The sequence below is a fragment of the Nicotiana sylvestris genome, chromosome 1, assembly GCF_000393655.2.
Source record: "Nicotiana sylvestris chromosome 1, ASM39365v2, whole genome shotgun sequence".
In the NCBI taxonomy this organism is placed as follows: Eukaryota; Viridiplantae; Streptophyta; class Magnoliopsida; order Solanales; family Solanaceae; genus Nicotiana; species Nicotiana sylvestris.
In genome coordinates, this window is record NC_091057.1 from 101169458 (window position 1) to 101183480 (window position 14023).

At 38.1% G+C, this 14023-nt stretch overlaps 1 protein-coding gene across 1 annotated transcript; it reads left to right on the forward strand.

Annotated features, from left to right (window-relative positions):
• The first annotated feature begins 2185 nt into the window (after nucleotides 1–2185).
• On the forward strand, nucleotides 2186–3650 carry LOC104211162 (anthocyanidin 3-O-glucosyltransferase 5-like). The gene is made up of 2 exons (XM_070159855.1): nucleotides 2186–3008; nucleotides 3124–3650. Exons 1-2 carry the CDS (start codon nucleotides 2186–2188, stop codon nucleotides 3468–3470), a joined length of 1170 nt encoding a protein of 389 aa, XP_070015956.1. The 3' UTR covers nucleotides 3471–3650.
• Nucleotides 3651–14023: the final 10373 nt, after the last annotated feature.

Sequence of the window (14023 nt, forward strand, 5' to 3'; positions counted from 1 at the left end):
AAAATTTTTACAAAACTTGATCATTTCTTGAGGTTGAGAAAATAGAAAAAAATAAACTATTTCATTTGAACTCGTTGAATTTCAAGTACAGGCCAGTTAAGGTGAAGTTACTAACATTAGTGGACTCGTGAGTTGTGACAGTACAGCTGGACCATGAATGCTGGGCCTAGCCTCTTTTAGTTTCAAAGCTTATAAATCCAGTGCAAGGCTCTTTCTGTTCCATGCATGATTTTAATTTCTAGTATAATAAAATCATCAATTCACTCAAATGAGAAAATTCTTATGGAACCGTAAAACTCTCAAGAAAATGTAGCTCATCCTCTAGTGCTATTTATTTCAGAGAAGTACATTTTTCCATGTTTCTGAATTATGTTTCTTATTTCGAAAATGAAAAGCCTCGTTTTAATAGGAAGGATGGTTATTCTCCATGAAAATTAAGGGCACGACAGAGAAAAGAGTAGCTTGTATATATCGACAATATAAAAAATTTTATAGAATATTTAATTTTAAAGTTAAAGAACTGACAGCCAATTGTGTGATAGATTTCACCTGTACTAGACAATACAAGCGATTCTTCACGTCTTATTTTCATTAAATTTCTTTCTTTTATCTCTTTCCCTTTCTGATCTCAAATGATCCATCCTCTCCTTTGTGACTTCTGGATAGTGGTTTTTGACGCCTAAGAAGTTCATGGTATGATAACATGAAGTTGATTGAAAAGAAGCCACGTTAGTTTTGTAGACGGTCGAGTAAGTGTAAAACCCCATGCCACACATTTCATGCTAATCTAATATATTGCACTGTGCTCATACTATATTGGGAAATCTTACGCTTTTTAGTTCTCCTACAGCATGCCACGATTCATCACCGATCATCTCAAAAAAAAAATGAAATAAGAATATACTAGCTAGCCCTATATATTAGCAATGCTCTCTATATAAATTAAACACTCATTTTCATTTTGATAGTGTGGTTTAATTACTTGTACATGTTAGTGTGTGCAAGGAGAGTTAGTATAATATAAGGACACCATGGGCAGCCCTCAACTTCATGTAGGCATTGTAGCTAGCCCAGGAAAAGGGCACTTAATCCCAGTTCTTGTTTTAGGCAATCGACTCGCTGTCTTTCACAATATCAAAGCTACTATCATTATTATCACAAGCAAGAATTCACCTCCCGATACACAACTTCTTAAGACCTTCAATGTCCCAAGAAAACTTATAGACGTTGTCCAAATTCCTCCAGTGGACATCTCCAACCTAATTGATACCGACGCAAAGGTGGTGACACAAATTTGCGTGATGGTATGTACTATACGTTGAAATGTTAACAAAACTTTATTCGTTTTTTATTAATTTAATTTGTTCATGGCCGAAAATATTAAGAGCCCGTTTGGATTGGCTTAAAAAAGGTAGCTTTAATTTTCAGCAGAAATAATTTTTAAGCCAAAAAGTAATAAATAATTGGGGTTACCCAGCTTATTGCTTTTGCCTTGTTTTAAGCGATTTTAAACTTATTTTAAGCACTTTTTAACTTTGTCAAATACTTGAAAAAAAATTAAAAAAAGTTTAAAAGCTGATTTGACCAGCTTAAAAGCCAATCCAAAAACCCTCTAAGTATTGGTCTAGGAGATTCATATATTAGTGTATGACTTTGTTCGTGTACTAGTAAAAGGAGGATAAAAAATTAAATAAAATTACGTGTATGGGCTAGATATACTTTATTCGTCTTAGTTTATGTGGCCGGTTTCGGATTTCGAGAGTCAATTGAGTTTTCCTTTGACCGTGATTATTTTATATACTTTTTAGATATTTAGAATTGTTAACTAGTGTGACTTATAATACTTCTTATTGTGTTATTTTTAAATATATAAATTTTATTTCAAAAAATTTAAAAATTCTATATTCGAATTTACGGTCAGAATTAAGAAGTTTGACTTTCGAGACGTGAGTTACACCACATAATTTGGGACAGAGATGATTTAGATCACCAATAACAATTACCCACCTATATATTTCTAGAAATTCTGTTAGCGAAGTTGTGAAAAAGAATCATCCTATCTTCCACTTCTCTCCTAATAAGCAAAATTTTCTAACAGGTACGTCAGGCTTTACCTGAAATCCGAATCGCCATATCAACGATTAAGCCAGACGCTCTCATCGTGGACCTTCTCTCAACAGAAGTCATGACGTTGGTTTCCAGAGAATTTAACATGCCAAAGTACGTATTTGTTCCAACTAATGCATGGTTCACTGCCTTGGCAATTTACAGTGCCAAGGTTCTTGATAAAGAAATAGAGGGTCAATATGTTGACCATGGAAATATCTTGATGATTCCTGGCTGTAAACCGGTTAGACCGGATGATGTTGTTGATGCAATGCTGGACCGGAATGATGAGCAATACAATGAGCACGTTAGGCTAGGAATTGAGTACACTTTATCTGATGGAATTTTAATTAATACATGGGAAGAAGCTGAGTGTGACACTTTGAAAGGGCTTACAGAAAATGAAAGGTTGAAAAGTGTTGTTAAAGTACAAATTTACCCTATAGGGCCTTTGAGGAGAAATGTTGAGGATAAAAATATGGAAAATTGGATTTTGAAATGGCTTGATAAGCAACCTTCAGAGTCAGTTTTGTATGTATCATTTGGAAGTGGTGGAACTCTATCTTCTAAGCAGATGATTGAGTTGGCTTGGGGTTTGAAATTAAGCCAGCAGAGGTTTGTTTGGGTGGTGCGTCCACCGTGTGATGGTGGGGCCGACGGAAGCTTTTTTAGTTCAGGACAAAATCCTGAACAGACTGCCGTTGATAAGTCGGAAAAAGAAGAGGATAATGTCAAGTCATCATGCTCCTTATGTCCAGCGCAACACTTACCTTGTGATGGGACACTAGATTACTTGCCTGAGGGCTTTTTGACACGTACACGAGACAAAGGATTGGTGGTTCAAACGTGGGCACAACAAGTAGAAATATTAAGTCACTCGGCAGTAGGTGGATTTTTGACACGTACACGAGACAAAGGATTGGTGGTTCAAACGTGGGCACAACAAGTAGAAATAACCTTGTGATGGGACACTAGATTACTTGCCTGAGGGCTTTTTGACACGTACACGAGACAAAGGATTTTTGTCTCATTGTGGATGGAATTCGACAATAGAGAGCTTAACAAATGGCATTCCCATGATAGCCTGGCAACTCTACGCTGAGCAAAGACTTAATGCCACCATGTTGACGAAGGAACTCAGGGTGGCAGTTCGGCCGGAGTTTTTGCCGACAAAGAAAGTGGTGGGAAGGGAAGAGATAGAGAAAATGGTGAGAACAATAATGCAGTATCCAGAAGGGAAAGGAATAAGAAATAAGGCTAAACAACTTTTAATAAGCGCTGAGAATGCTTTAAGAAAAGGAGGATCTTCATACAATTCAATGTGCAAGGTCCTTAAAGACATTGAAAACAAACTAGTTTCTTAAAGTCCCAATTCTGAAGCTAGCTAAGTAACTACTTTTTTTCTTTTTTTCTTTCAATTTATTACTCTCCAAATAAATAAATAAATAAATACGATTGGCTCATCTATAGTTCGCAGGAAGAATAAACTGATTTGTGGGAATTCAAAATTGCTCGTTTGCTATAGTCTGTCTGTCTACCCGTTGATTAAATACGCTCTAATATATATCTCCTAGAAAGCTTTATAATGTAATTTTTTATTTTACTTTATTTTTGTAAATTTAAGGTTGTATAATGCATGCTTGCTTTAAATTTTACACTGATGCTATATATTTGTAAAGTATGAGTTGTAGATAATAAACTCAGAGGAATATGATCGATCTCTTTCCTTTTGTTTTGTTTTGTACAATCTTTTGTTTGGATCAGTACGTTCTCATCTAAGCACCAGCTTAAAGTTTGGTGAATTTATGGATACTGTTTGCTTTTGGTATAAAAACAAGGAAGATTCAATTATAGCTAATTTATACATATCACCTCATGTGGATGTATATGATAGAGTTACTAAGTTTGTCTAACTAGTTCTCTGGCCTAGACATTTCCGGAACGTAACGTTGAATTTATAGTGTTTGTCAACGTAAGGCCAAAGGTATTGCCAAATATGGAGGGTGAAGAAAGAAAAATTGGCCAAGTAACAACTCTTGTTCTATATGCATCATGATTATTCAACTTATTTATATAATTAAATATATAGCTATTTCAAAAATATTCCCTTGAAAAAGGTCATATATATGGTGCAAATATATAGTCCGAATTTTAAAAGGAATTTTTATATTCCTATACACTATATGAAACTATATTACCCTCTCTATTCAAGTTTTACTATAATTACATTTTATATACCCAATTACCATTTATGTACATTTTAAGGAATTAATGATAATAATTAGTGTCCTAAAATCACTAACGTATCTTCCACCCACCCCACCTCCCCACCTTTCTCTCTCCACATCCCACCCCCCTCTCCCCCACGTACCTTGCATAAGAGAGTAGCAATTCCACCATTGACAACCATTAAAAAGCTTTGAAGCTTTGAATTCGAATTTGGGTTTTCAAAAAATATTATTTGTTTGAATTGGATATTGTTGCAAAGAATTGGGAATTCTCTCTACGTCTCTTTCTATCTCTCAATCCCTAATTTCAGTAATGTAAAGCAAAGGAAAAGAGAGCAGCAATTCCACCATTGACAGCCATTAAAAAGCTTTGAAGTTTTGAATTCGAATTTGGGTTTTCAAAAATCATTATTTTGTTTGGATTGGGTGTTGTTGCAAACAATTGGGAATATGGTTTGGAGTTTATATCTCCATTTTGAGGGGTTTTGTTAAAGATTAGACTTGGTTTTGGCTGAATTTCAGATAGAAACTCGAAGAAGAAGAAGAAGAAGAAGACGACATTATATACATTATATTTACGAAATTGTAGAAAAATTATAGAAATATTGTAGAAAAATTGTATTTTGATGTTTATATATTTTTTATTTATTTATTTAACTATTGTATGAAAGTTGAACAACATTGTATAAAAATTATATTTAAGTTGTATGATATTGTAGTTGTATATAATTGAGTAGAAATTGTGAGCACGTGATTTTTGTTTCGCACGACAATCGCTCCAAAAGAAATAAGAAATAATGATAATTGGCCCTGCTGTACAAATTTTGGATTTTTACATGGCACTTTGTTGGTTATTTACAATTTTGCCCATTATTACTTTATTAAAACAAAATACAAAAAATGTGTGTGTCATGCATAATTCGAACCGTAATCCGGTCGTTAAATAGAAAATCATAAATAGGCATCTTCGTCCGTGATTTTGATTTGTTTTGATTTTACCTGTTTTGAAATATCTTAGTGTGTGTGCAAATAATTGTATTGAGTGTGTATTTAATTTTAATTTGATTTTTGCTTAGTTTTGTTTTTAAAATAAAATTAAAAAAAAAAAGATCAGCAATTATTCCGGATTGGGCCAATTTATTAAAATTGGCCCAAACAAACAACGTTCAAACCAGGCCTGCCCGGTCCAGTCCAGCTGATGCCCAGAGAGTCCAAACGACGTCGTATTGATACAGGTTGATCTGGGCCGTTGATCCCAGATTGATCAACGGCCAAGATCACATTTCTCATACCCATGTCGTCCTGAACCCAAATCTACCAACCACACACCTCGAATCCTATCCCACCTTCTCGAATCTTCATTTGAAGATTCGAGTCAAAACTCGGTTTACACCAACCGACCCCAGCTTTACACCAGACACTCCCCAGACCCTCCTCGTGACCAAACCATACTTGGTTTGGTCCGAATCTGATCAGGGAAGCATGAATCCCAGATCTGAGTTTTGGAACTTTGTAGTTCTTCATCACTGGTCCATGTCCGTCCGAGCCAAAGAGATTAAGGTCTAATGGACCTTAATCGAAGTGTTTCTCATCTGAGAAACACTTCGATTAAAGTCCGTTCAGCCTTAAGAAAGGTCTGTCCAAATCCGAGTTCAAACTTTTGACTTTTCAAGTTTTAAGGTGAGTCTGCTTTCTTTCTTTTACTTGTTTTAGTCCGTGTGATTTGTTTTAAAAGTCTGTTCATATTTGTTTTAATTTTATCAACTTTTGTTTGTCCACTTTACCTGAACCTCTGTTTTTGTCTGAATCCCCCCCTCCTATTCTGATAAGGCATATGTATTTGTTGTGAAATTAGTTTGAATTTCAAATTTGTACTGGTTAACTGATTCCTCGAAGTACAGTTCTGTTTAATCAGTATAAGTCGAGTCATGTGTCCTATACTTTTGAATGTCTGATTTTTGGCTACGATTGTGTATGTTAATGCTAATATAGTCGAGTCGACATGTGTCGTCAATTAGTTTCAACTGCCTGAACAAAATAAATCGATTTGCTTTTGTTGAACATTTGCCTGAATCAATTAAGAACCAAGTTCAGTTACTTATAGTTGTTAATATGATTTCAGAAACCTAAGGCTTGATCTGTAATTGAAATCTGAGTTGATGGCATGTGCACTTGTGCACAGCATGTGCATTGTGCACAGCCTGTTTCCTGCATAAAAGGGTTTTTGAGTTAAAAATGGTTTGACAGCATATGCTGTCAGATATATTCTACTGCCCATACCTTGCTTTAGTTTAAAAGTATTAAACCTTTTAAAAGTTAAGTCTGCCAGGGAATGTTGATGGGGGTTAATACTTAAATAACTAATTGGAATCTGAAAATGTGAAGGCACATGGGAGGGGTGTTGATATATTCTGAACAGGCTGTTAAAAGGGGTAAGGTTAAGGCTTATAAAAGGGGGGCAGACATCTGACTAAAAAAGGAGGAAGGATTGAGAGGTTAGGGAACCCTGAAGAAAAGAGAGAGTTTGAAATAAACACAGATAGAGCATACAGAGATAGAGAGAGACACTGAGAGGGAACACCTGAGATTTCGAATTCTGAAAACAGAAAAACTGGAAAAGATTTCTTTCTGATAACTCAAGCATAATTTCAAAACTGAAGATTGACATTGGATTTTGAAAAGAAAGGAGACAGGGAGAAGGATATCACGAAAATCAGAAACTGTTTTCTTCCTGCTGTTTGTTCGATTTCCAGTCTGTTCACCCTGTTTCAAATAAGTGCTAATTTCCTCTCAAGAATCAGTTAAGATTCTGTTGTTTGATTCTTATTGGTTTGCTTTCTTTTGGAATTGGACCACTTGAATTCTGAGCCCACTCCTCTGCTTTTGCTGTCATTTTTGTTGCCTCTTCCCATTGGCCATAACTGCTTCTTGCATTGGGATTTTTGTTACCTGCTGTTACTGCTGCTGCACTTGTTGTCATTGTTACTCTGCTGATTTCCCTCTTCTTCAATTGTCAAATATTTCCAGGTACACAACCTCTGAACCATGTATTGTTGAAAGTTTGAAGTTGAAGCAGAAATAAAGAAATGAACATCTGTTTATGTTATAACATTGGTGCTAAAATAGGTTGAATGTTAGTTGGGCCTGTATTTGTTTAACTGCAAACTGCAAACATTCTGTATAAACTAACATACATTCTGTTTGAGATGAACTATTAGATAGCATTGTTCAATAGTAATGACAGTATGACATAGACAGTATGTTTGATTTAGTATACATTCAGTTCAGTATAACACTCTGTTTGACTTAGTTATGACTGTATAACATAGAGTCATGGCAAGCACTTGTATGTATTTTGCCTAGACCACTGAATTGACAAATCTGTGGTACTAGGCCTGGGATAAATGTATCCCAAACAAACTCTCATGCAGTCACATTAAGAGTTTGGCTATGAATGCCAGCTCTCCTGTCAGATTATTTGTTCCGATATAGGTTCGATATCGGGTCTCGGTATAGATTCCTTGTTTCGAAATAATGCGATGACTGTTGAGGAAAACTAATAGTCGTTTTGAGTTCAATTAGTAGTAATTTTCCTAATAAATAGCCAATTTCGTTTCTCAATTTCAAATAGGTTAGAGTTTAAAATAAAACTTGGAGGTCGTTAAATATAACTCAGTATATGTTGTTAGTTTGCTTGCAATCTCACTTAGCAAATTAATAAGCGTATTCACTCGATGAAGACAAAGCATGAGGTAACTCTCACCTCATAAACAATCAATCAGGTAATCAAATAAATTTAGGTTCGGCAAACATAATAAAGATTCAGTCTGTATTTGTTCAAACAAGTAAGTTCGGTATCATCTTTTTTTTTTTAGAGACAAACGTAGTAGAAATGTAGTCACTGTAGGATACCCTTCTAAAATAATGAGACGAGCCTCGCCAAATAAAAAATGCAAATTGCGGGGCCCTCAATAATTGATCATGATAAATACTTAGAATTTGGGATGGACTGTTTAGTGAATTCCACTTCCTTCCCCAAAGATAATAACGCGTTAGATTCTTTAGGCGCGACTTAATTAAATTACATTCTTAAATTCGGGTGCGCATTTATGTGACCCAAATTCAAATCTCAACGGAGTCGAAATGTGTTAACTACTACGGGTGCATTGATTGTGACGTGGTTCGAGATGCATTTTCACGACGTTGCAATTCTATAAAAATAAATGATAATAATAAAAGCGGTTTTAAACTTAATAAAAGCACATAAGTCACAACATGTATTTAAATCAGATATTTAGCCATTGTAACAATTTAAGCGACCGTGCTAGAACCACGGGATTCGAGGGTGCCTAACACCTTCCCTCGGGTCAACAGAATTCCTTACTTAGAATTTCTGGTTCGCAGACTTCATTTGGAAAAGTCGAAAATTTCCTCGATTTGGGATTCAAGATAAACCGGTGACTTGGGACACCAAAAGCCAAACCTTTCCCAAGTGGCGACTCTGAATTAAATAAATAATCCCATTTCGAATATTGTCACTTAAATTGGAAAAACTCCACCCGCGCATTTAACCCTTCGGGGGCGGGGCGCGCAAAAAGGAGGTGTGACAGCTCTGGCGACTCCGCTGGGGATTTAAACCCAGAACCACTGGTTCAGGGTTCAAGAATTCGAGCTTAGAATAATTGTTATATTTGGCTTTATTATCTGATATTTATTACATGTTTTTTTGCATAACGTGCTAAATGTTGTCTTTTACCGCTTTGATATTATCTGAACTGTATATAAACTGTGCCGAAACCCTTCTCTTCTTACCTCCGGGGAGAAGCTCGCTGGTCGAGACTCCTTATTCTGTTAGTGTCAATACCTGAAATAAGAAAGAGGTCGGACAAGTTACAAAGTCGGACGATCTCGCGGGTCCCCGGTACGTAGCCCCCTCCTCGACTCGAGTTGTCCGCTCGGGTACACAGTCTAGAACAAATACCCAGGTTACGAACCTAGAATAACTTGACTTCATGTCGGATCCCTAGTAGGAACGCTTATTTGCATCATGTTGCATTTGACTTAGGGGACTCAACACAGGGGTTGGGTCCGTCTAGGACAGGCAACCTGAAACGAAAAAGACCACCCTGCTGCATCCTATTTGTTTTGTGCATTTATTTGCTTCGGTTCCGCATGCTGACCGGTTTCTAAAAAAAGGGGGAAAATAGCAGCGCAGGGAGATAATTACTTATTTTGGAAAAATAAAACCAATGTTCAAGTATTGTCAAAACCTCGCCCGAATTTTTCTAAAAACAAAAGAATAAAAAAAAACAAAATTTGTCTTCTTAGTTTAAGTTATTAAAAAAAATATATATATATATATAAAAAATTCTTTTTATCACTTCCAAAATCAAAAAAAAAAGAGAAGGTATTTATTTTAAAAGTAAAAAAAAAACGGAAAATTCATAATTCAAAAAAATGTGTTGTTTCTTTCGTAGTACCCCTTTTGTAAATTCAAACTAATAGTCCAAATATTTCCTAAAAAAATAATAATAAATATTTTCTTTAGTCTTTATCTCTTTTCGAAAAGAAAAAAATATAAAAACGTATTCTTGATTTCTAGGTTTATTCGATTCTTCTATTTACGGTACGCCCGAACTACGCCGGTTTGATTCTCACCGGATGTGAGATACGTAGGCAACCCTCGTCGGGTTCAAGCCCATTTTGCTAAAATAGCCAAAAATCAATAAATAAATAAATAAAAAAAGATGTGCCAAATTTTTAAAGAGTCATAAATAAGTCAGGTGACGTTGTTTTGTCATAAATAGCCGAATGTTCCCGAAAGGGACGCCGGAAGGCTGACTTTACATAAACAGTCACCTTTGGGTCTTGTTTAGCATTTTTATCCAATAGACCCACACAGCCTTAAAATCTTCGTCCCCGAAGTGTTCAAAGGCCGTGTTCAAAACTTGATCCCCTCTGTAAAAATATTTTGAGTCAGTCATTTTTTTTAAAATCACCTTAATAAATGTGCAGGATGAGCACGATGCAAAATGAACATTTTTCAATAATGACCAAAATCCCTGTCAAATTACGGCTATGGTGGAATGATCTAGGTGTTGAAGGACAAAATGAGGTTAAGAAATATCTGAAAGGTCTTGTGGGTCTGTTGGAAATCCAGCCTCGGGGAGATATCATAAGAGCTTTGGTTACCTATTGGGACCCGGCGCACAATGTTTTCCATTTCTCTGATTTTGAGCTCACCCCGACTTTGGAAGAAATGGCCGGATACATCGGGAATACTGAACTTCCGTTAAGACATAAATACTTGGTTGCCTCAAGAGTCGTCATGGTACATCGATTCCTAGATTCATTGAAGATACCCAGAACAGTCCACAACCCGGATCTGGCAGCCGGATTTTGTACTCCATGCTTCATATATGATAGGTACGGTCATGAGGGGGGATTCAATAATCCAATCAACAAACTGTGCAGCAAAGGAGTTCGTCAGAAGTGGGACAAGCACAGACGGGTAGCGTTCATGATAATGTTCCTGGGTCTTCTGGTATTTCCGAGGAAATATGGAAACATTGATTTGAATATATCTGGGGTCGTCAGCACTTTACTCACGCAAAGTGACAGTACTCTCGCGCCAATGGTGGTATCTGACATCTTTCGGGCTCTTACAGCTTGTAAAGCTGGGGAAAGTTTCTTCGAAGGTTGTAACTTGCTCCTACAGATATGGATGACCGAGCACCTCTGCCATCATTCCGAGATTTTGAGCCATGGTTCCCCGGAAAAGACCCGCATAGAAGAATCTTACACGAGAACCAAAGAGATCATTTTGCCCAAAGGAGTCCTGGCATGGACCTCGTTCTTTCAAGCTCTTACTACCAGCCAAATACAATGGACGTTGGGATGGTTGCCTGTTGATGAGATCTTATATATGTCGGCGGCTAAAACTCATTTCTTGCTGATGGGGCTTAAGAGCATTCAACCTTACGCACCCGGCCGAGTTTTGAGACAGTTCGGAAGATGCCAGACAGTACCTCATGAGGAAGATCTTAGCGCTCAAGCAGTTGAGATAAGTCCTAACGGACAGTTCCCAGAAGCAAAGATTCGCCAAATCTGGAATGAGGGTCAATATTTGAAATCAGATACTTGCGTGCGGGATCGAGCCAAAGGAGAAACGGCGCCAGGTTACCTTGCATGGTACAGAAGGGAACTTGAGCATGAAAGGCCAGCTAAGAGACCCCACATCCGGAATTTCACCGAGTCATCGCAAAGGCATTGGGATTGGTTAGCAAAGGAAAGAGGCTATTGTGCCGAAATCAGCAGGTTAAAGCAACAAGTAGAAGGCATGAAATACGAGCACAACGTGCAAATTGCTACCGATCTGGGAGAGCGGAACAGGTTAATTCAAGAAAATGAAATGCTCAGAGCCCAGATCAAACAGATAAGGTTGGATGCAGATAAACAGCCAAGGCGTCGATCAGACGAGCACCTGATAAAAAGGCTAAAAAGCGAGATCAGAGAATGGCAAGATGGTTTGGAGAAATCTGAAAACGTCATAGCAGAGCTCAAAGCACAGTGGGATACAAGAGCAAATATGCATCGTCGATACCTGAATCATTTGGAAGGCGACCACGAGAAAACTGTTGCTAAAATAAAGAGAGAGATGGCTACACTCAAGATCAAAGCAGCTAATCAGGCTAAGGATTTCCAAATTGAGAGCAGATACTGGTACGACTCAATAGCCCAGATAAAGTTGGAAGTGCGGCGACTGAAGCATCAACATATACAGGATGCTCAAGTATTCAAGACATGTAGCGATCAGATGAAACGCCTACTCATAGAGAAAAAGCAAACTAGAGATAGGATCAAGGCCATTGCCCATGCCATCACCAGACGATGTCTACGATGTGAGAACATGTCCAGCGTTACCATCCTCTCGGCAGTAATGGGTTATGTCAAGCAGACTATGCATGAGCTGGAGCAACTTGAGAGGGATCTCACGCCTAGGACTGCGGTGAGGCCGAACGATGCCCCGTGGACACCAATTTTCAAAACCATAATGCGTTCATAGGTCAAATCTGTATCTTAGCATCTTCTGCTCGTTTTTCCCATCAGGGTGATTTTTAGTCTATTTTGAATCTAGGTTTATTTTCAAAGTTCGCTTTTTCTTTTGCAAAATGTAGTTTGTAATAGAACATTTCGACAATAAAGAGTTTGTTTCTTTTACGATCATCTGTGTTTTTCGAACTACGTAATGATCTGATTCACGTAGGCATCGTGATACGTAGGCAATCCTCATCGGATCCGGTCGCATTTCTTTTACTGCAAAATAAAAAAAACATAAAAGAAAAACAAAAGAGAAAAAGAGAAAAGAAAGAAAAAAAGAAAACTAATAAAAAATGCCGGAATGACGCATGCTCTCGTAGCAAACATATAGTAATCCACTTAACTGTATAGGTGCATCATGCCCAACGTGAGATTAACTATCTGTTATTTGCTACAAAATTAACCGTGCGTTTGTCATTGAGTATTCCAGGGTTTTTGAAAGGACGGTTGGTTTGGTGAAAGTCTGGCCTCGCACTCATATTTCACGAGGTCAAGGAGAAGTGTTCAACTACCTGTTGTTAGGGCCAGAAGCAGTACTCACACTTACTTCACCAGGTCAAAAGGAAGTGTGGAAATGTCTTCAGAAATTCCATTGCAAACGATCCCTGTTTCTGAGGAGAGCTCAATCTCAGCCGTCCTCACACCTGAATCCGCAACTGCGGAGGAAAATAGAATCCTACGGCTCCGCATGTTGGAAATGCTGGACGACTGGAACAATGGGAAAGAGCCGCCAAGTGTCGTCCCCGGATTCCCTGAATTATTCTCCAGGTCAAGTGGGACTTCTAATGTCCCCATAAATTATCCTGCTACCCCATTCGGGTACCCAGCCACCTCAGCCTTCTCTGCTGGATCGCCTTCTGAGCCTCATCCCCGAATGTCATCCACTGATGCAAGCATGAACATCTTTACTGCATCGCCTTGCCCGATTACGGCACAGCCTACCACGTACAAGCCAAGCTTTGACTCATCCTCTTTTACATTCCAAGCCCCATCGCTCTCAATGGAACCAACTAGGTTCGCTACCAGTACTAATCCTCTACCGCCTCAGTGCGAGCTTGCACCCGGGCAGGATCAGAACCCCAGAATTGCAGAACAAAATGAGATTGCCAAGAGAATGAGAAGCCTTGAACAAAGTTTGAAGAATATGCAAGGATTGAGCGGACAAAAGAGCGTCTCTTACGCCGACCTGTGCATGTTCCCTCACGTGCACCTGCCAACGGGTTTCAAGACCCCAAAGTTCGAGAAATACGATGGGCACGGTGACCCCATTGCACATCTTAAGAAATACTGCAACCAATTGCGGGGAGCCGGCGGAAAAGAAGAACTGCTAATGGCATATTTTGGGGAAAGTCTAGTAGGGATAGCTTCGGAATGGTATATGGATCAGGAAATGTCCCGATGGCATATATGGGATGATCTCGCCAGAGATTTTGTAAAACAATTCCAGTATAACATCGACATTGCGCCAGACCGAAACTCTCTGTCGAATTTGAAGAAGAAACCTTCGGAAAGCTTTAGAGAGTATGCTATTAAGTGGCGTGAACAGGCGTCGAGAGTGAAGCCTCCCATGGATGAAGTGGAAATGGTCA